General features: G+C 44.4%; 1 protein-coding gene across 8 annotated transcripts in view; it reads left to right on the plus strand.

The window, feature by feature from the left end:
* The window catches only part of LOC110500156 (uncharacterized), a 72,979-nt gene extending 53,838 nt beyond the window's left edge, over positions 1–19,141 (plus strand). For 3 of the 8 annotated variants that reach the window (XM_090214119.1, XM_036957484.2, XM_036957483.2), the window contains 8 exons: positions 1,624–1,941; positions 2,364–2,438; positions 4,304–4,603; positions 7,118–7,235; positions 11,457–11,751; positions 11,886–12,020; positions 13,455–13,569; positions 15,869–19,141. In XM_090214119.1, coding sequence (XP_090070245.1) covers positions 1,624–1,941; positions 2,364–2,438; positions 4,304–4,603; positions 7,118–7,235; positions 11,457–11,751; positions 11,886–12,020; positions 13,455–13,559 — 1,346 coding nt within the window. In that variant the 3' untranslated portion in view covers positions 13,560–13,569; positions 15,869–19,141. Of the gene's footprint in view, positions 1–1,623; positions 1,942–2,363; positions 2,439–3,520; positions 3,662–4,303; positions 4,604–7,117; positions 7,236–7,348; positions 7,430–11,456; positions 11,752–11,885; positions 12,021–13,454; positions 13,570–15,868 lie in introns of those variants that run through there. The other 5 variants (XR_016490212.1, XR_005038561.2, XM_090214122.1 and 2 more) reach the window with 4 other exon arrangements.
* Positions 19,142–22,208: the final 3,067 nt, after the last annotated feature.

The raw sequence follows: 22,208 nt of genomic DNA on the forward strand, positions 1-22,208 counted from the left end.
TTGACCTCGATTTCCCCCACTGGCGCTTGTACCCTCACCTTGTCTGCGGGCTTTATGTGGGCACGCAAAGCTCTTATGCCCCAAATCCCCATACTCAAAACACCGTAGACTATCTGTGCTGGCAAACCCTGCATAGAGCCCCTCCCCATGCCTCACTTTTTTCCACCAGAGCTCCCAATCGAATGCACATTTAGTTGTTGCTCATTGTTGTTCAGAAACATAAACACTTGCCTCCGGAATGAAACAACGTGCTTAACGGCATCTGCCTGAAAGCCTGCTGACAGTACACGAAAACCGCTAGCAAACTTACGAAAACGACTCAGCTCTTTCCTGATTTGGTCATCCGTAAGAAACGGAGGCAAATTTGCAACTACCACTCTTGTCCATGGGGTAGAGAGAGGTGAAATTGACACTAACACATCACTTACAAATATTCCGCAAGAAATTAGCCTACCAACCAAATTAGCCCTTTTCATGAACACGACCACAGCTTTGTTCATTCTAGAAGCAGAATGTATAAATTCAGCTCCTACCTGTTCACTGACCGCGAGCAGAACCTCCTCCACCTTAACTCCATTCTCAGGAACACACCTGAATCCATGCTGTATCGACAGCGTCTCCTCCGCGCTAGGCTGAGAAGCCATCGTGCACACCACACCTTCCAAACCCCAGGAAAGTTACTCTGTCCTCTTCCACCCTAACTTTGAAAAAACTGTGGATACCGCTAAAACAAATATTGCATTAACCCTCCACCATAGAAAAATAAAATTGAAAGAAAAGTCCAAGAAAATAATCAAGTTAGTTAGGACAGAGCCCTCCACACCAAACACTCAAACTCCCAGCATGCACTGCAAGAGAGAGAGTGAGTGTCTCTCTCTCTCTCTCTCTCTCTTACTCTCTCTCCCTCTCTGTCTCTCTCGCACTCTGAGTTTTTGTCCTTGTGATTTCTATCATCTCTTTAACATAGAAAGCAGTCTACCTCAAATATTGCAAATGCAATGACTCAAGTGTATCAAAAGATTAAAATTCTTTCTTCGCCTGACTCAGCATTATTTTAGATGATTCTAAAGAGACATATATAGCTCCATAGAGTGTATTGAGTGTTTTTGAGTTCCTCTGAGTTTCTCTGACTGTTCCACTGTTTTCCCACTAGATGGCTCTGTAGAACAGGTAACCCTACTTGAATAGTTGCTCAGCAGTCTTCTGCTTGGTCTGATGACAGCAATCTCAGGTGGTGGACTGTGTGGGCAATAACGAGTGTGTGTGGGAAGTCTTTGGGGGGTGGGGGGGGGGTGTGTCTCTGTGGATACCAGGTGAGGATCATACCGGGGGGCAGCAGGTGGAGTGGGGGCTGGGGGTCAGGGGGTTGGGGTAAGAGACTCAAAGCCTAGACAAGCAATGAGGTGGGGGGTTGAACCACAGCTGCCTCTCAGCTTGCAAACACCAGGAGGTATAATATGAAGAGCGGTCAATGTGTTAAGAAATACTGCTACTACTTTGTAGGCCAATGCAGACCTCTATGAAAGGAGTTTGCAAACTAAGCTGTTTACCGAGGTAGTAATTATCTCTCTCTCACACACTATCTATCTTTATCTCTCCTTTCCCCCATCCCTCTCTCTCTAGATGACATATGTGACCTGAAGGTGGAAAGGCCTGGCATTGTGGACATGCTGACGGCCAAAGAGAGGGAGACCCTGGAGGAGAACGATGAGAAGGAGGAGAAAGAGAAGGAGGTGGAGGTGGGGAACGGAGAGAAGGGCCAGCAGGAGGACCAGGGAGAAGAGAAGGAGGTGAAAGTGGAGGAGGAGGAGGTGGAAGGAGTAATGTTAGAGGAGGATGACTTGGAGGAGTTGAAGTCCCATGTGTTGCAGCTGGTGTTGGAGCTGGAGGAGGCCAGGGAGGTGTCACAACAACATGAAGAGAGCTTCATGGAGATCCAGGGTGAGTTGCTGTTTGTGAGTGTGAGTGTGTGTGTGAGTGAAGAGTTTGTGTCTGAGTGTGACTGTATTTGTGTTAGTGTGTGGAATTGTGTGTGTCTGAGTGAGTGAGTGTGGGTGTATGTGTGCCTGTGTGTGTGAGACTGTGTGTGACAGCTGTAGCCATGATTGCATGCTGGGTGTTCAGTTCATTGTGACATCACGGCTGGGTTGTGAGAGGGTTGGGAGGTCCTATTGCTCAGCTGTCATGGTTCTTGTGCCAGTTGTCCCTGCCCCCAACTCCCCCATGATCCATTCTGCTGACTCACATGCATACTCACTTTGTTCCTCCTCTCCTCCCCCTTTCTCTCCCTCCTCTTGTACATTTCCTCCTCTCATATCCCCCCATTCTCTTCCTCCCCTCGCTCCTTCTTTCCTCTGTCTCAGGTCTGTTGGAAGATGAGCGTCTGGCTAGTGCTCACCAGGCAGAGAGCTTTACCAGACAGATCCAGAGACTGCAAGGTAGACACGCACGCAAGCGTGTATGCACACACACAGACATGCACACAAGCGCACACACCCTTATACACAACCTCTCCTCTCTCCACTTCTGATAAATGAGCACAGCACCATTATCTTCCCCTACTGTCTCATGAAATAGTGTATTGGCTGAGGAAAAGTTAACAATAAACATAACTTTTATAGATGAACATCACTTTTAAAATCCCCCCCCCCACTCCTTTGTCTCCTAGTAGGGTCTCATGATAGTGGAGAGAGGACAACTTTAAGAGATACATGGATTGGACACAATATCCTTCTCTGTCTATTTGTACTGTCCCCATCACTTGACAATGCTATAGGGTTTAAACAAAAGTGTTATAATAAATTGTTCCAAGTAGAGTCAATATTAAAAGCGCTATAGGGTTCCAATACACATAGCTGAATATGACACTATATCTATTCTCTTATGACTTAGTCCCACCATAGTTATATGGTCTAAAATGACAGGCTTATCTAGTGCCAATTACCAATCAGAGAATGTGTCTGCTTGGGAAGACGTCTGGTACAGCTCCATGATTGGCTGAAATCTCAATGGTGCTCAACCTCAGGAGACTTGGTGGCCACCGTCTGAATGATGTCACGTGACCAGAGAGACACCAGACCATAGAAATCCATATATTACTACTCTGTTCTATTTCATTCTGTGCACCAGACATCATTAGTTACAGGAAGGACAGTGGCTCCAGACGACATAGAGGCCTTGTCATGATGTCACTACCTTAGGAGAAGATGCTCAGTCTCCAGGCTCAGCATTTGGATAAACATGGGGTTATGTAGGTGACTGAGTGTAAGGGTGCGTGGGGGGGTGAGAGGGAGCACAGCACTCCCCCCTTGCAGTGACACTCACCACATGACTCCTATTGGAATGCAGACTGGGGGTGGGGTGGGCGGGGGCAGGCCGAGGTAGGGTAGTTTGTCTTAGCTCATTTGGCTTTGTTATTCTGCTGTTGTACACACACGACGCCAGTGTTTCCCATCTACTGAGGGGGAAGGAGAGAGAGAGGGAGAGAACTCTCCGTACATGGTGTGCTCCACGTAACGGCAACCCCAAGGCAGAATGCCATGTGACGTCAGAGAGAGGCCATGTGATTGGCTGAATTACTGTAAACATTAAGGCAGAAGGGGATTGATGTTCCTGTAAGGAAAGTTCTGAAGAGGAGAATGTGAACGTATTCTACAACTGTGTGAGTGCTCATGAATTGCCCTCTTGCTCTGGTGAGCCCAGACGCCTTTTGTCCCTAACCCAGGACAAGCCTATGTCCAGTACAATACAATACTATACTGTACCTCACACTATAACTAAGTAAGTAAGTAGCTTTGTCTGAGCCAGAACTGCCCAGACTGTACATCTTCGTAATGTTGTGGTCCAAGAAGTAATCTAGGTGTGTGGTTCCTCTGTGCAGTGTGTGGTAAGAGAGCTGGTCTGCAGACACTGCCATATAGCCATGGCCTCTTGAGCTCTGGCCATGTCTTTGTAAACACATCAGTCTCTCTTCACTTTAAAAGTAAAGTATGTGTGTGTGATTAATGAGGAGAGGTGAGGCGACAGGGGTTCTACTTTAGAGATAGAAAGCCCAGACCAGAGCTAATGCCCTTGTCCCTCTCCTCTGCCTTCTCCCTCTTCACTCTCCTCCCCATATCCCTGGCTCATTCAGCTCTTGTGTCTGCTCTTTGCAGCCAGGACATGTTCACTAGAGTGTTTACCAGACCTTCCTGAAACAAAAGGTCCTTGACAGAGTACAAGTCAACATTGCTTGTCTGTTCTGATTTACAGATTGACATGAACTCTCCTCTCCTCTTCTTCTCTCCTTTCCTTCCCCCTCTAGCTCAGCTGCGTTCAGTCCAGGAGGAGATGGACTCTCTGGAGGAGGAGAAGGAGAGTGAGCTGGGGGAGGTGCAGGAGGAGCTGAGGTCTGCCCAGGAGGAGGTGCTGGTTCTGCAGCAGGCGGGGGAGGAGGCAGCAGCGGAGAGGGAGAACGACATCGCCTCCCTGCAGGAGGAGCTGTGTCGTCTGAGGGCCGAGCTGCAGCGTCTCCGCACCACGGCCCAAGAGTACGAGTTGGAGATCACCACCCTGCGGGCTGAAATCAGTATGAAGAGCATGAGGAGGGAGGGAGAGACTGACGGTACTATCATACTATATACTGCACTAACCCTGCATCTAACCCAAACTACTAACCACTACAACACCACACAAGCTGCAACACTGCTTAAACCCCGTACACAAACTCAAAACACAACCATTCCACACACATTCCCTGCCCATCCAGTACACCACTCCATACATAACACTGAAGCAATGGAAACCAATCAGTGATGAGGAAAATCCCAGTCAGTATGCACAGTAATATGATCCATTTAAAACTGTAGGCCGGATCCAATAGACTCAACAGGTCCAGTTGGCAGAGAGGCCTTCTTAGCAGCAGAGAACTGTGGGTAAATACGAGACAGTCTGGGAGTCATCATCGTGACTCCAGGGTTTCCAGATTTGTCTTTAGACCTCTCCATTAAAACACACTTCGGCAATGTTTAGAGGATTTATGAGTGTTATTGATCGCAGGCTTATGGTTATTGGTGAAGTCACGCATGGAGAGTTCAAGGTGTCACCACTATACTGTTAGGACAGTATGGTAATGACACAGCACCACCGTGTGTACTCAAACAAGAGGGAGGAAAGCCAACAGCCTCTGTTTCCGTTTGATGGGTTGATTCTCTCCCGGTTCCGCTAGTCCGTAACGATCTAGGTAGATCCCCTTTCAGGTTTAATGCCCCCCATTGTTGGATAGGCTGCAGAACTCCTTACCTCTTGATTCTCTGGTGCCACCAGGGTAGTTCATGGCTCGAGTATTAGATGTGTTGAATGAGAGTTGCAGTTCTTTTGAGTGAATGAAGAGATTGTTGTGGTTGTAATGTTGAAAGTTGTAATTTGTAGTTTTTGTAAAAGTAAAAAAAATAAAAATAAATCTTTGTTAGAGTGATCATTTCTCTATTGTTGTATTGTTGTGCTGAAAATGAGACGTTGGTCTCGATGGGTTTCCCCAGACTAAATAAAAGAGGCCAATAAAAATAAATTCAACCTGATGAGTAACAAACTGTTTCGGAGAAAATGAGGATCGCAATCTGTCTTGGCCTCTGTAGGGATGATGCAGACTGAAAACTGATTCCTCCTTCAAACACTCTAATGTTGAAACCCCTCAAGTCCAGAAAGCAGGCGAAAGCTTTTAAAAGTTGTACTGTGCTCTCTGTCTCAATGTGCTCATTTGTTATGGCTGCTACTCCTTTATTTGAATTGAATGCTAATAAGTAGAAAAACAACTCTGCCCTACACAAAACCAACCCAATAGTAGATATAAATGAGTTAAAGTCCCATATTTTTCCAGAGCTGCTTTTTTCAATTGGTTATTTTCAGAAGAGAGCCTGGGTACTGCGCGCTCTCTCTCTGTCTCTCTCCGTCTCTGTCTCTCTCTCCCCCCTGGCCTTTCCTCCTCAGTGTTGTAAACCTCTTCTGGTTTGTTCTCTCCCTACTTTATGTATTCAGTATAATGAGGACATAACATATTATCTAGCAGAATGAGTAACACAGGGTTACTCGATCAAAGGCTCTCTCTCTCTATGTGTGTGACCTGTATTATATTGGCAGTTCACAGTGCTCTATCCTCGTGCATCTCCAGCCTGTGCATGACTTTCATTAGCCTGTGTAACAGCAGGGCTAATGCCAGAGAGAGAAAGAGGGAAGAACAGAGAGGGAGGAAAGAAAAGGGAGAGAGGGAGGGAGGGCGGGGGAGAAGGTGGTATTGAGACAGAATTAGGACTATAAAAGTAAAGGAAAACAGGGATTCAGAAAGGGTCAATGAGATTGTGCTCAAGATACAGTGGTGGGTCTAAGTGTACTGTACCTCACCCAGTCACATAAACACATTAGGCTATTCTTATAGCCATAAATCAGGATCTTGAACAAGAAGTGGCAACCTCTCTCATAGCCACCCACACATACACACTTTCAGGTGTACACACACGTGCACACGTTTAAGTATACACACATAAACACACGCTGCCCTGCAACATTACAAACAACATTCCTAATTATAACACCTGTAAGAGGAGCTCTTTGGCGCTATAGTGCTGTCGTGTTTAAAGGTAAGCTTATACTTGGTTATTTTCAGACTTCATCCTCAACTCTCCCACACTCATTGACCACCTTCATCCAGGGGAGGATTGAGCCTCTCAACCAACGTCTGTGTGTTGCTAACAGTATACTGTAGCGTCCTCCACTGTCCCTGTTTCATACCAGTCTCGATCTAGTGAACCTCTGTTCGCAAACACCAATTGGATAGCTTTTTTTGGCAGTCATTTTGAGCTCGCTGTGGAGTGAGCTTACGTCACGTTCTTAACTCTGTTACACCTGAACACATTTCAGGACTCTATCTAAACTAATATGTTACAGGGCCATGGTGGAACCAGTGTTGTTCAAAACCTCAACTACCTTCCTCGCCATATCACACCATTTCCTGTGGAATCTGTTACCATGACTACTTATTGTTAACATGGTTCAGTGCGTCAACTTTCCCACCCCAACACACACCCAAGACAAAACAGCACACACTCATGTGACCCTGTGTACGTGTGTGTGTGTGTTCCAGGTGAGGTAAGCCAGCTGACGGCGGAGTGTCATGCGATTTCAGACGAGTGTCAGACCCTGAAGGACGAAAACAAACAGCTGAGCCACAAACTGCAGCAGCTACAGCAGCAGCGAGCCGGGTGAGTGGCCGAGCAGCCAGTCGAACAAGCTGCCGACCAATTAGTCACAGGCTCTCTATGTCTGGGGACCCCCACAATGCTCTACAAACCTACCGTCTGTTTATTGTCTGCAGATCATCTATCATAACTTTTTGTCTGGGGTCTGATGTATCAGTAACAAGCTGTCAGTCCACAGATAAGACAAGATCACACAGGTAAACGTAAGAGGCTTTTTAAAGCCTTTGTCTCTTCCATCTCTATCCCCAAGACATTTCTTCCTTGGTCGTCTGGATGTGTGAGAGTGTGATCTCGTTCCTACAGTATACACCCTGTAACATAACTAGGAGGTGTGTGTGTGTGTGTAACATAACTAGGAGGTGTGTGTGTGTGTGTGTGTGTGTGTGTGTGTGTGTGTGTGTGTGTGTGTGTGTGTGTGTGTGTGTGTGTGTGTGTGTGTGTGTGTGTGTGTGTGTGTTATAGGTCCCAGTTTTGGGACTGGTGCAGCAGATGATAGTTCCTGTAGCACAGGATAAATTATGAAACAGGAGAACGTGGCTTCTCTTTCAAAGGTTCTCTCGATTATTTTATTCAACATTCTCTCAAGGGCAAATCGTCTTTTTGTTGTATTTAAAGTGTATTTAATAATCTGTCTCATAAACCCCTGACATATTCGTTCATACACATATCAAACATACATCAAAAATATTACATTTCAATCCAATTCACATCTTCAAATTCTTTACATTTATACCCCAAACACATTTACGCTTAACTTAATTCACCTGTTTAGATTATAATTATGTAGTTGATTGCTCCCCACTATAGCCCCATGGGAGACTCTAAAAGATGCAAGCCTTTAAGGTGGTATAACTCATTAGAAGTTATTTTATACCCATGCTCAAAATACATTCACTCCGTGTAAGAAAGGTTAATAGAAAGACAATAATATTGCAAATGAGATTAATGTTAATTATTGGAAAATGACTGAACAAGCTACCATATTGCTAACTGAAGCTAGCAACCAACTGACCGGAGCTAGCAAACAGCTAACCGGAGCTAGCCAAAAGCTAACCGGAGCTAGCAACCAACTGACCGGAGCTAGCAACCAACTGATCGGAGCTAGCCAAAAGCTAACCGGAGCTAGCAACCAACTGACCGGAGCTAGCAACCAACTGACCGGAGCTAGCCAAAAGCTGACCGGAGCTAGCCAAAAGCTGACCGGAGCTAGCCAAAAACTGACCGGAGCTAGCCAAAAGCTGACCGGAGCTAGCCAAAAACTGTTTTTCTAACATTTATAGTACAACAATTACAAGGTTCTTAAACATCACAGTTACAACATTAAATTCTCTAAACCATTAGGACATTGTCAGGCGTGTCTTACTTAACTCTTTTTTTTCTCGATCAAAGGAATGCACCGCCATCATTACATTTCACACTTGACATGCGCTTTTTGTCTTGTACCAAATTATGCAATTGCTATGTTGTTCAAAACCATTACATTCACTTCAACAGGCAAGTTACAAAGCTATATTGTCCTATTCAGTGTATTTTTGCACTGAACTGACCTGTTACACAGGATAAATGCTCACATTGTATATAGACTTATTTTTCTACTGTATTATTGACTGTATTGTAACGACCCTGGGTTTATAAGCGGTCAGTCGATAGCGCGCCGGACCTCGGGCTCGAAGGTCGAGGGTTCGAAACCTGCTCCCTGCTGTTTCATTACAGTATGTTTGTTTTACTCCATGTGTAACTCTGTGTTGTTGTATGTGTCGAACTGCTTTGCTTTATCTTGGCCAGGTCGCAATTGTAAATGAGAACTTGTTCTCAACTTGCCTACCTGGTTAAATAAAGGTGAAAAATAAATAAATTATGAAACAGGAGAACGAAGCCAAAGTTCTCTCAATAATGAGAACACACAGGTGCAGGATCGCATATAGTCCCAGTGCGAAGTGAACAAGTCTAATGCCCCCTACTGGCCAACAGTAGTATACATGCATCGAAATGGCAAGACCTTGGAGGACTAACATATCAGTAAAAGCGTTCTTCCCCAATACAAAGAAACAATACACAACCGTACATTTTGTGTGCATCACACATGCATGTGTCTGTGTCTGTGCATGCACGTGTGTGATTGTGCACCTGAGAATACACCAGATGTGTCTTAAAATATACATAATACAGGCAGCACAACAAGCCAACACCTGTTTATAAACAAAGTCAACAACAGGTTATAATCAGATGAACACGCACACACACACACACACACACACACACACACACACACACACACACACACACACACACACACACACACACACACACAGCTCAGTGAAGATGACTCACAGTAGACGAGTCTACTGGTGAATATGAATAATTTACAACTAAAGAGGGAGGCTAAGTATTAGGCAATTAGCAGTCTACCTCCTACCTCCAGCCATAGCCCAGTACCTCCAACACACAGACACTGACCTCTCCCTCTCACAAACACACACAATTTCATAGCCGATCTCTCCATGGTACACACACCCATCCAGAGGGCTAACGTCCTGCTGCTGACAGTGGCACATCAAAGAGCTCAATACTCTGTGAGTACTCTATGTACTCAGTGAGTACTGCATTCTTACATAACATGCTTGACACAGTTCCCTATAAACCCTCCACTCTCTGCTCTCTGGTGTCACCACTCTGATCAAAGGGGATACAGAGACACAGGAGAACATCTCCATTTGAGCTCCTTGTATACAGACCTGATATTGAGGTGGCTATACTGTATATAGCAGGCTGCCATAGCACGGCAGAGCACTGTGGGAAATTAAATCAATGATCTTACTGTAAGAGCATACTTAGGCCTGGTTTCATTTCACTAGACCGTAGCCCCTCTTGTCCCCTTTGAAGGGATTGTTTAATGTGGGTGAGGCCTTAGGAAACAATGTCGTCTAAATCTAGGATGCATAGACTAGTAAGGATGAAGCCTGTGTATGTAAGAGTACTGTATCCAGGGGCCTCCTGGTTGGCGCAGTGGTTAAGGGCGCTGTACTGCTGCGCCAGCTGTGCCACCAGAGGCTTTGTCGTAACCGGCCGCGACCGGGAGGTCCGTGGGGCGACTCACAATTGGCCTAGCGTCGTCCGGGTTAGGGAGGGTTTGGCCGGTAGGGAAATCCTTGTCTCATCGCGCAGCAGCGACTCCTGTGGCGGGCCGGGCACAGTGCGCGCTAACCAAGGTTGCCAGGTGCACAGTGTTTCCTCCGACACATTGGTGCGGCTGGCTTCTGGGTTGGATGCGCACTGTGCTAAGAAGCAGTGCGGCTTGGTTGGGTTGTGTATCGGAGGACGCATGACTTTCAACCTTCGTCTCTCCCGAGCCCGTACGGGAGTTGTAGCGATGAGACAAGATAGTAGCTACTAAAAACAATTGGATACCACGAAATTGGGGAGAAAAATGGGTAAAAATGTAAATAAAAAAAAGATCCTGTATCCTGACATAAGTCATTTCCTGTTTTTGAAAAATAACTTTTTGTTGTGTGATCTTGGTTTGTGGCGACATCGTATTAGGAAGGAAATTTCATTGAATTCATTCTCAAGTCCCTCTTCCAACCCAGATCTACTCAAATGAAAGACACAACGCACTTCTCCAATGTTAGCCTCAGAGAAAAAAATCTCAGACTCATTGGCAGAAGTAGTGACTCATGTTTTCCCAGAATGAAAGAGAGCTGTGGTTGGTCCTTCACGGCATTGCACTGTAATACATCACACTGAATACAGTAGTTACTTCAATGCACTCTATTCTTGTACTCTGATAGTGCTCATCAATTTTGAAGCTTCAATTATTTATGTTCACTTTTAGCAAAGTACTCTGTAGTGTAATGGGGTGATCTGACCATATAAGCTGTTATGTCATTAATGTTTAAACTCTGGGAGAGTTGTGGTTGGCCCAGGGGACAGAGTTAAATCTGTTTAAACTCTGTGAGAGTTATTGTTGGCCCACAGTATAATTTTCTCCCAGTGAATAAATGTTGCTGAGAGGGAATCAGTAATGAGGCGAGTACTGCACTGCGGATATCAACAACACCACAGCAAATGCACACGCACACACACACACACACACACACACACACACACACACACACACACACACACACACACACACACACACACACACACACACACACACACACATGATGAATGATGCTTATAAATTGCTAACACATTGAATGATCTCTCTGCTCTGGATGACAGCTCCAATGATGTCTATCTGGCCTTGAGAGGGGAGGGGGACGAAGACCAGAAGGATGAGGGTGTTGGGCAGGATGAGGAATCAGTGAAAGCTGGAGGCTACATGACCCTGTCCCAGACCCAGGGTGGGCAGACCCAGACTGGTCAAGGTGGGCGCTTGGTGGATGCCTCCATCCAGAAGAACATCTCGTTCGATGGCAAGCCCATCACCAATTGGAACGGGGGACCCTCTGAAGTCTTCTCCCTACGAGACCAGCTCAAACTGACTGAGGAGAGGTCCTCGCAAGTAGAGAGACAAGTATGGACACAGACACATACAAGTCTTATAAACAGAGTAAGCCAATGTGATGATGAAAATGCTCTCTCTCTCTCTCTTTCTCTCTCTCTCTCTCTCTCTCTCTCTCTCTCTCTCTCTCTCTCTCTCTTTCCCAGTGTGAAGGGTTGAAGGGGGAGCTTGCAGAACTTCAGGGGCTGTTTGACTGCAGCCAGAAGGAGAGGGCGGAGCTGGAGCAGGAACTGCATCACTGCAGGGTGGAGCTAGAGAGGCTGGGCGGCAGGAAGTCACAGGTGAGAGGTCAGCGGTCGGAGGGAGGTAACTTTGGTAACTTTGGTAACAATGGCCGACAAAAGATGGCCTCTTCTGTGTATGAGTTGGTGAAAACAAGTGTTCCTATAAGGGGACAAACACTACACATGTGTTATAAGAAGGGTTATGGTGGTGAAGGAGCTGGTTATGAGGTAAGTAGAAGGGAACGAGAAGACAACTATAGACATACACACCTGTATTTACAGTACACTTGCGCTAACTAACCCATTCTCCTCAAGCATCAAGTCTGTCTGTCTGCCTGTATTGTGTGCATGTGGGTCAGTAGCAACAGCTCAGTCAAACAGCTATGTCTCATGGAATCGTGACTTGTCTCTCGTCCTCTTTCTGCCTCCAGTCCTCTCTCTGCCTCCAGTGGTGTAGTCAGTTATTCTTGTGTCCTCGACTTTGGTCCCTGGCTTCTTCCGCCCTCTTCTCAACATGCATTGCTTCAATGGCGGTGTGCGTCCTCTGCGTCCTGTCGCCCTGTCCAGTGTCTGTCCCCGTGTCCACCTAAACAGTCCGGTCCCTACCCTCTTTCTCTTCCTCTTCCTTTCTGATGCCATCAAAACCAGGAAATTCTGAATCAGAGTTTTGTTGAAAACTGAATAACAAAAAAGACTAATCAACCCACATGTTATTATAGTGTACAAATGTGAGCTTATAAGCAAGCCACTCTACCCTTGATGATTTGATTGGGTATACGTGGTCTCCTTATCAAGAATTTGGACTTAGACCATCCAGCCTGAGTACCACAGCAGTTCATGTCACTCACCTGTCCTCCATAGTTGTAGTTTCTCTTGTGACGAAACCCCCTCACCCACACTGCTGGGCTGCCTACAACTCCCAGGGTTCTCTCTGTCTGAGTGACCGTTTGAGTGACAGGCAGCACTTTTCAGTGTTGGCAGAGATCTTTAAATGACAAGATAGAACCATTACACAAGTTGTTCATCTTGTCTTTAACCATCTTTGATGTGCTCTAATGCCATGCTCTTTCTGTTTTTCCCCTCCCTTCATCGTTGCCATGGCTGTGTTTTGTTGAAAACTCATATTTATAAACTTATTCACATTCATATTGTCAAATCTGTTTACCATAACCACCCCACAAAACATTGCGCAATATGGTTTTTATTATCAATCTGCCTGTCTCTTTATTTCTTTTGTTCTCCCTCTCTGTCACTCACCCTCTCTGTCCTTGTCTATTGGTCTCTCTACCTGTCTATCTGCCTGTCATCTCATTTATCTACCTCTCAATCACCTCATGATGTTTTATTTACATATATCTATCTGTTGTCTCTTCATCTATCTCTCCATATGTGATTCTTTCATTTTTGTCTCACTTTATTATGATTTGTGATTTCTCTCACCACCTCCCTCCTCCTCTCTCATGCCCCCACGATCCCTTGTTTTCTCCCCAGAACTGCACTCCTCCGTCTGAGCCCCCTGTTCTCTCCATCTCCTTCATAGGAATGATTGTAATAATGGCCCTGATATGGTGCTGGTGGGAGGAGCTGGCATCCTAGAGGGGACCAGGTATGGGCATGCCCTTTCTTTATCTAGAAGAATCATATATAGTCAACTCTTATTTCCTCTAAGAGAGGCTGAATGTCTGTTGTAGATGCAGATTATTCAGCCTCTGGCTGTGGGTGTGCCTGAATGTAGAATACTGCACACACAGATATACTGTAGAAAGCGAATGTATAGCGCCAGTACGTCTGGTTTGGTTAATGGTTAAATGTTATTAGAGTTCGTAGTTCAAAGTTCTGACAGTGATCTGATCTGTTTTGGAAGGGTACCTTATTCCACTGACATAAAGACTCTGATTCAAGCATAAGCGTGTGCTGGAAAGACCAGCTATTGCAGTGGAATAGACCAATGTCTTACAATGTAAGTTGTCCCTCTGAGAATCACGTTTCCCTTGATCTGTCAATCAAACTAAATCTGTTTGAGGAACGCAACCTCTATGGTGAACAATAAACATCCAAAGCCACATTAACACCAAATGGGCTAGAACCAAAATGTCAATAGAGGGTGGCGAAAATACTTTACAGATGTCAGCGACTTGGCTCCCGTTGGGGTAAACTGGCTCAAAATGTACCGTGTGGTCTGCTTTGTTCCTCTGAAGGTGGGCCGTCAACCTTAGAGTTAGCGGAGTCACTGAGGCAGATGGTCCAATAACTCAGTCCCACCCAGCAGTCTCCAAATGCACCATTCACTGTGTTTACTATGACTCTACTGAATGGAATGACTCCGATTCTAAGAATACTAAGAACTTGGCTTGGAACAGCCAAGCAGCCGCCACACTTGAAAAGCTGCGAGTAAGAGAGAAATGAAAAGGAGAGAGAAGAAAGAGACTTTCACACTTGCTCGCCTGTTCCGCTGATGTTTTCGTCCGAGAAAGGTGGCTTTTTTTTGAGTGGTCCGTCACACTTATCCGAGGGAAACACAGTGACACTTTCATGTCTCCATTGGGACTGTGCAGAGATTACCACTAGAGCCAAGATGGATGACACAGCGCTAATGTCAACACCCACTGCTCCTGCCTGACCTCCACAGGCGGGACAGCAGCCAGGAAGCCAGGGAACTGAGGTTTAGAGAAACCTTCTCTCCCTCCAACCTCCAGCCAGCTGAATGCTGTGTTGTGGTCAGCCTGCAGTGAGGCATAGCCCTTTCTCCATCCCTCTCTCTCTTGCATGGCCCCTGACAGATTTAGCTGAAAGGGGTCTTGGAACATTTAGAATGAGGTATGGCTATTTACCTTGGGACATTTACAATGAGTTATGTCTATTTACCTTGTAACATTTAGAATGAGGTATGGCTATTTACCTTGGGACATTTAGAATGAGGTTTGGCTATTTACCTTGGGACATTTAGAATGAGGTTTGGCTATTTACCTTGGGACATTTAGAATGAGGTTTGGCTATTTACCTTGGGACATTTAGAATGAGGTTTGGCTATTTACCTTGGGACATTTAGAATGAGGTTTGGCTATTTACCTTGGGACATTTAGAATGAGGTTTGGCTATTTACCTTGGGACATTTAGAATGAGGTTTGGCTATTTACCTTGGAACATTTAGAATGAGGTTTGGCTATTTACCTTGGGACATTTAGAATGAGGTTTGGCTATTTACCTTGGAACATTTAGAATGAGGTTTGGCTATTAACTTGGGACATTTAGAATGAGGTATGGTTATTTACCTTGGGACATTTAGCCTGAGTTGGAGTGTTTGTCTTTTATTGTAGTGAGTAGTAAGGGTTCAGAAACTTTAATGAGAGTGTCAAGCGTCCATTTTAGGATGACATGGCCACAAGTTGTGTGTGGGTGTGTGTGTATGTGTGTGTGTGTGGGCGAGAAGCTGTCAGTACACTACACCACACTCAGGGGGATCCTCTTACTGGGCTCCAGGGAGACATCACTGCTAAACTCTCTCTCTCTCCCTCTCTCGCACACCACACACACCACACACACACACACACACACCCACACTCTCTCGCTCTCTCTCTCTCTCTCTCGCTCTCTCTCTCTCTCTCTCTCTCTGCAGCTAACAACACCACTCAATTCTTCTCTCTTCTCACAAAAGAGTGTGCAGGTTGGTTGTGTCGGTCTGTATCCCAATTGAACTGTAAATTATTGGGCTGTAAGGCACAAAATAGTCCTTTGTCCAACATGTGTGTTGAGGAAATAGATGTGTCCAAAGTGTATGCAAAGCGAAGGGGTTGTTTGAGCTAATCTGACCAAACTCGAGGAGCTGTTACTGTATGTGTGTTAAAACTTGTGAATGAATAACCTCTGTGACCTTTGAACCCTGTCCTCTGTCCTCTTGCCACCAGGAGAGCGAGGGAGGCTGGAACCTGGTGGCGGTGGTTGCCGTGGCAGCGCTTGTAGTCCTGATAGTCCCCAGCCTTTCCAGAGCGTTTACCTGAGGACTACACAGAACGGAAGTCACTGTACAGGAAATGACTGTGCTGGTTTCCCCTGGCAACATGGGCAATGCCATGCCCCTATCTCATGATGCCCTTGTCAAGTCTCCTCCTCGCTTCATCTTCCAAGGAGGACTGCATTGACAACTGACATTTTCACCAGGAAATACAACACAACAAGGAAGTAGTCTCAAGGAGAAATACATATACCTGTTTAAGCCACTCTAAAGATAAGGATGGCAATATCTTGTTTCTCTCTTTAAAGTCCTTCAGTTTGACTCAATCGGTTTCCCTATAACAGGGACTGCCTCCGAGTTTGTGGCAGTACGGTGTCTGCATGGGCGTCAATGGAAATACACAATTTAGCACAGAACATGTCTGCACATTTATTGATTGATCGGTTGATGGTTTATTATTTGATTGGTTGATGGTTGATTGATTTATTGACAACCTGTAAAGGTTGAATTGGGAAAAGCTCATGCACATATTGAGTCACTGATGAGATGCTTCTCTTTCCAAAGGGCATGTGATCTTTTCCCAGAACCTACCCCTCCTTTTGAATCACTTTCAACATTGCCACTGCAATTGTCTCTGCTACACCTGTAACACTTATCCTTCTGTTTATGTTGTGGCATGCTCTTTTTACGTTTAAATGAAGATGTGTGGAGGAGGGTTTGATTATATGAGTTTGTTGTATTGGATGTTTGTCTCCTTTGTAAATGGTTCTTTCTCTCTCTCGTCTGCATGACTCTCTGTCTCTCTGTCTCTCTCTCTCTCTCTCTCTCTCTCTCTCTCTGTCTCTCTCTCTCTCTCTCTCTCTCTCTCTCTCTCTCTCTCTCTCCTTACAATTGGTTATATTTTGTATGTGAATGGAACCACGACCACTATACACATCTATACAGACAAACAATACTATCATAAATGCAACTTGGTGTGTTCAATTTGACAGTCCAAATGATTTCCAGCTAGATGTCTATTTTTGTAGCCATAGGAATAATTTATCCCCAAGACTGAGGAGTTATTTAATGACTGATTCCACTGTGTTTGATTCTGCTTAGAAACAGAACTTAACAAGGCTCGTTATTTGAAACAGAGAGTTATTTTTGTAAATAGACATTGTGTTTAAATGTTTTGCATTATTTTTTATATTATAATCGTGACAAGCGTTCTGAAAAATTACAAACAATCAACATAGGTCACCAAAATGAAAAGTGGAGCCAGTGATGAAATATGGACCATTGTTTTCTAGGATGTGCATTTTGGGGTTTCTCTTACCGAGTCTTTTCGTCTTGTACTGTTTGCGTTCTACTCTCTGATATCTATATTCTCTAACGATGATTCCCTTTTCTTTGTTGGCACGAAGCACACAGTTTATTCACAGGTTCTACACCTGCAACGTGCCTGCAATGCATGGGAACTTTTCAGTCTCATTGCTGTAAACTTGACACAACACATTCCAATGATAGATTGACTTAACAACAACCGCGATGTGACACTGTTGTCATGGAGAAGACGTCTAACCTTTACTCTGCCTTTTCGGCACCTACGGAGTGCACCGAGAATACTTTTTGGTTCTTACTCTACCTTTTGGCATGACTTAGCTACCGTGGAAATACATAGCAACACAATCCTTTCAACTCCTTTATGTTAACGGTGGAACCAAATGTCAGAAATGCGCTTTGCGTTGAGTGAGAACGGTGGTGTTGTTTGAGAGCTGTCGGAGTTAAATGGTCTTTGTCCGAGAACACACCACGACTATGACTGAGAGAGCAATCTGCCATAAGTGTTTTCTTTTCGAGAGGATCGTTTGTGAGAAACGTGTACAGAATGCAGTAAGCGTTATAGCTGGTGCCTGGATTTGTAGTGTGCTGTCATGACTGACAGTTAGTTGGCTGGTTTCATAGATGTATGTAGGCGAGCTAATCAGCTAACATTCTGTGGGTGTGTAGGTGACAAGACACTGAAGGCGTGCTTAGCCAATATTCCTCTGTATTCCAGTATCCTATTGTAGAGTAATAGCATTATAAATATGCATAGGTAATTAGTGCTTCTAATTTATGCTAAGAATCAATTCATTACGACTTTAAGTATATGCTATTAGTTTCAATACGTGATTCATAATCATAAACGTATGATGGGCAATTAGACACTGTGTATAGAATCTTTTTTTCCCACAGTGCAGAGACAATATAAGAACTCATTGGTAGGTAAATGCATGCTACAGTGTATGTAAAAACAATATCTGTAGTTGTGGACCAACATGTGGTATTTGTATTGTATTGTAAATAGGAAATAGTTTAGCACAGTTAAATAACGTGGTTTGTTGATTTGAGAGCAGTTCTAGATTGAGTAGAGGCTTCTTTTTGAATTGGCTGAACACAGCCAGTGCATGAATAGTGTATATGTGTATGAGACCGTAACATGTTTAGATATTGCATGTTAGACTTATTAACTTGCATGCCAATAGATGAGTAGATCTAGTCCCGTGTAGTCACAGTAATTTCAGCCAATCCATTTTGACCTTATTAATGCATGACTAATCAGAATCATTTGTGATTTTTTTTCTCTCTCACTATGTCCGTCTCTCTTAGTTGATTTACTACTTTACTGGGTTGTCACTATTAATATTTTCACTTTGGTTTCATACAGTCTATTCTACTCTATTGTACTCTACTTTATTCTACTTTTCTTCTTCAATTGTCTGGTCTCTACAGTGTGTATAGATTTATGTGGTATTTATCTTCTCTGCTGTGCTTCAAATACTGTAAATTCCACTGACTGTGTATTTTCTTTTTACCCAGCTTCTATTCCAGCATGGAAGCTTAAACAATACGGGAGAGACACATTACGGAAACTATTCTACATGTTAATTAGAACAACCTGTGCTCTTAACTAGAAACTGGCTGCTGCTCACTGCATGTGATGATGTGAAGTTTGACCTTTGACCTTATGTAAAGCTGCTGCTCATTCTGTATGTCTCTCTGTCTGGGTCTGTGTGACATGGCTACTGTCAATGTCTGTTTTATGCGGTGCTGAATCTGATTTAGCCATAGTCTCTACTACAACACCTTGCCAGTCAATGTCTCTATGAGCTTTTATGGGTTAATGAGAATATTGTGAGTATTTTGGTAAATAGCTGTACATTTTGTAAATGAACTGAGAAATAAAAGTAGTTTATCCTTATTCTCTCTCTCTCTCTCTCTCTAAACTCAGCAAAAAAAGAAACGCCCTCTCACTGTTAACTGCGTTTATTTTCAGCAAACTTAACATGTGTAAATATTTGTATGAACATAACAAGATTCAACAACTGAACAAGTTCCACAGACAAGTGACTTACAGAAACGGAACAAAGGGGGGGGGGGGGGGGTGAAAATCAAAAGTAACAGTCAGTATCTGGTGTGGCCACCAGCTGCATTAAGTACTGCAGTGCATCTCCTCCTCATGGACTGCAACAGATTTGCCAGTTCTTGCTGTGAGATGTTACTCCACTCTTCCACCAAGGCACCTGCAAGTTCCCAGACATTTCTGGGGGGAATGGCCTAGCCCTCATCCTCCGATCCAACAGGTCCCAGACGTGCTCAATGGGATTGAGATCTGGGCTCTTCGCTGGCCATGGCAGAACACTGACATTCCTGTCTTGCAGGAAATCACGCACAGAACGAGCAGTATGGCTGGTGGCATTGTCATGCTGGAGGGTCATGTCAGGATGAGCCTGCAGGAAGGGTACCATATGTGGGAGGAGGATGTCTTCCCTGTAATGCACAGCATTGAGATTGCCTGCAATGACAACAAGCACAGTCTGATGATGATGTGACACACAGCCCCAGACCGTGACGGACCCTCCACCTCCAAATCGATCCCGGTCCAGAGTACAGGACTCGGTGTAACGCTCATTCCTTCAACGATAAACACGAATCCGACCATCACCCCTGGTGATGTAAAACCATGACTCGTCAGTTGAAGAGCACTTTTTGCCAGTCCTGTCTGGTCCAGTGACGGTGGGTTTGTGCCCATAGTCGACGTTGTTGCCGGTGATGTCTGGTGAGGACCTGCCTTACAACAGGCCGAGAAGCCCTCAGTCCAGCCTCTCTCAGCCTATTGCGGACAGTCTGAGCACTGATGGAGGGATTGTGCTGCTACCTCGAGCAGCTGTTGTTGCCATCCTGTACCTGTCCCGCAGGTTTGATGTTCGGATGTACTGATCCTGTGCAGGTGTTACACGTGGTCTGCCACTGACAGGATGATCAGTTGTCCATTCTGTCTCACTGTAGCGCTGTCTTAGGCATCTCACAGTATGGACAATGCAATTTATTGCCCTGGCCACATCTGCAGTCCTCATGCTTCCTTGCAGCATGTCTAAGGCACATTCACGCAGATGAGCAGGAACCCTGGGCATCTTTCTTTTGGTGTCAGTAGAAAGGCCTCTTTAGTGTCCTAAGTTTTCATAACTGTGACCTTAATTGCCTACCGTCTGTAATCTGTTAATGTCTTAACGACCGTTCCACAGGTGCATGTTCATTAATCGTTTATGGTTCATTGAACACGCATGGGAAACCTTGTTTAGACCCTTTACATTGAAGATCTGTGAAGTTATTTGGATTTTTACTAATTATCTTTGAAAGACTGGGTCCTGGAAAAGGGCCGATTCTTTTTTTTTCTGAGCTTATGTGTGTGAACTCAACTGGTCTGAAAGCAATGTTACTGTAAAAGAATGCTCATGAACATGCCGTCTCATATGAACAATCCTGATCAATGTTATTTTGCCATATTCCAGAAACATCCTAATCTCAGTTGGATTGAATACACCACATACATTTCTAAGTGAATTGCAGACTACAAGCTTAAGACAGTTCAGTCCGATCTTTATTCGCTGTGTGACTGACCTGTTGACAGGTCAGAGAGGAGGTTCCAAAGGAACAGCGTAAAGAGGAAAGATGATCAACACTCCCTGCATCGTAACCCTCTGCAACCCTATCACACCCCTCTTGGTCCTTAACTGTCTCTCCCTCCTCCAGGGGTTTTATATATAGTTCCAGCGCTCAGTGTCAAAGCCTCTCACTCAGATCCATTACATGACCGCACATGATGGACGCACCCTATTCTCTACTATACACACGCTATTCACTATACTCTAGTCATTATACAGTTACGATGCACACTGTAGTGCGTGACTGACTTCCTCATATGAAGTTGTTGCATGTTGCGTTTATATATTTTTTTCTATATATATTGTCCTTTATTATTTCCCCTAAACCTACCACCACTCCCCTAATTAGACTTCTACTTCCAGCTTATACATGCTACATACATTCTATGGACACGGTATATTTTACATTAGTTTGTCTTTAGTCCCATCCTTCAGCTACCCTCAACCCCTCCCATTTATCTATGAACACCATCCATTTTGGGATTTCTATTTGCTATATCTTTTTTTCAACTGTGCTGTGATGTTTCACAAAAGTTCTGAACGTTTCTATTATCATAGCTTCGGCAGATTGTAAATTAAAGACAAACATTTTTTTGCTAGGAGTATTATTATATTATTGCTCAATTGATTATGACCTTTCAGATCACCCAGTGGTGCTAAATGCAAAGTTAACGGGAAATGTTGCAATTCTTCAGCCATTCCTGAACCTGCGACCAAAAACAAGCTAGATATGGACAGTGCCAAAACAAATGATGGGAGATTTAAAGGCCATTTAAAAAAAAATGTTTTACCTCGATTTTACTAGGCAAGTCAATTAAGAACAAATTATTATTTTCAATTGTGGCTTAGAAACAGTTGGTTATCTGCCTTGTTCAGGGGCAGAATGACAGATTTTTACCTTGTCAGCTCTGGGATTTGATCTAGCAAATTTTCGGTTACCGGCCCAATGCTCTAACCACCTGTCGCCACAGTAACCTAAAACAAAAGGCCAAATCTACACTGGAGTTGCTTACCAAGAAGGCAGTTAATGTACCTGAGTGGTAGATTGTTGACCAAAAAAATACAGTTAAATCCATTATATCCCACTTTGTAACACAACAAATTGTGGAAAAAGTCAAGGAGTGTGAATACATTCTGAAGGCACTTTAAGCAGTGCTCGGGCAGTTGCTAGTTCATGTAGACATTTCAGGTGTTTTCAGGCATTTCCTTCCCCTCAGAAAGCAACATTATGGAAGACGTGAGTCCAGTGAGTCTCAGACACTGTGTTTGAGAGCTCAATTACATGTTGATGCTCTCTCCTGCTGACTGAGGTGTGAGATCACC

Source organism: Oncorhynchus mykiss, chromosome 21 (assembly GCF_057628025.1).
Source record: "Oncorhynchus mykiss isolate SJ-2025 chromosome 21, ASM5762802v1, whole genome shotgun sequence".
NCBI lineage: Eukaryota > Metazoa > Chordata > Actinopteri > Salmoniformes > Salmonidae > Oncorhynchus > Oncorhynchus mykiss.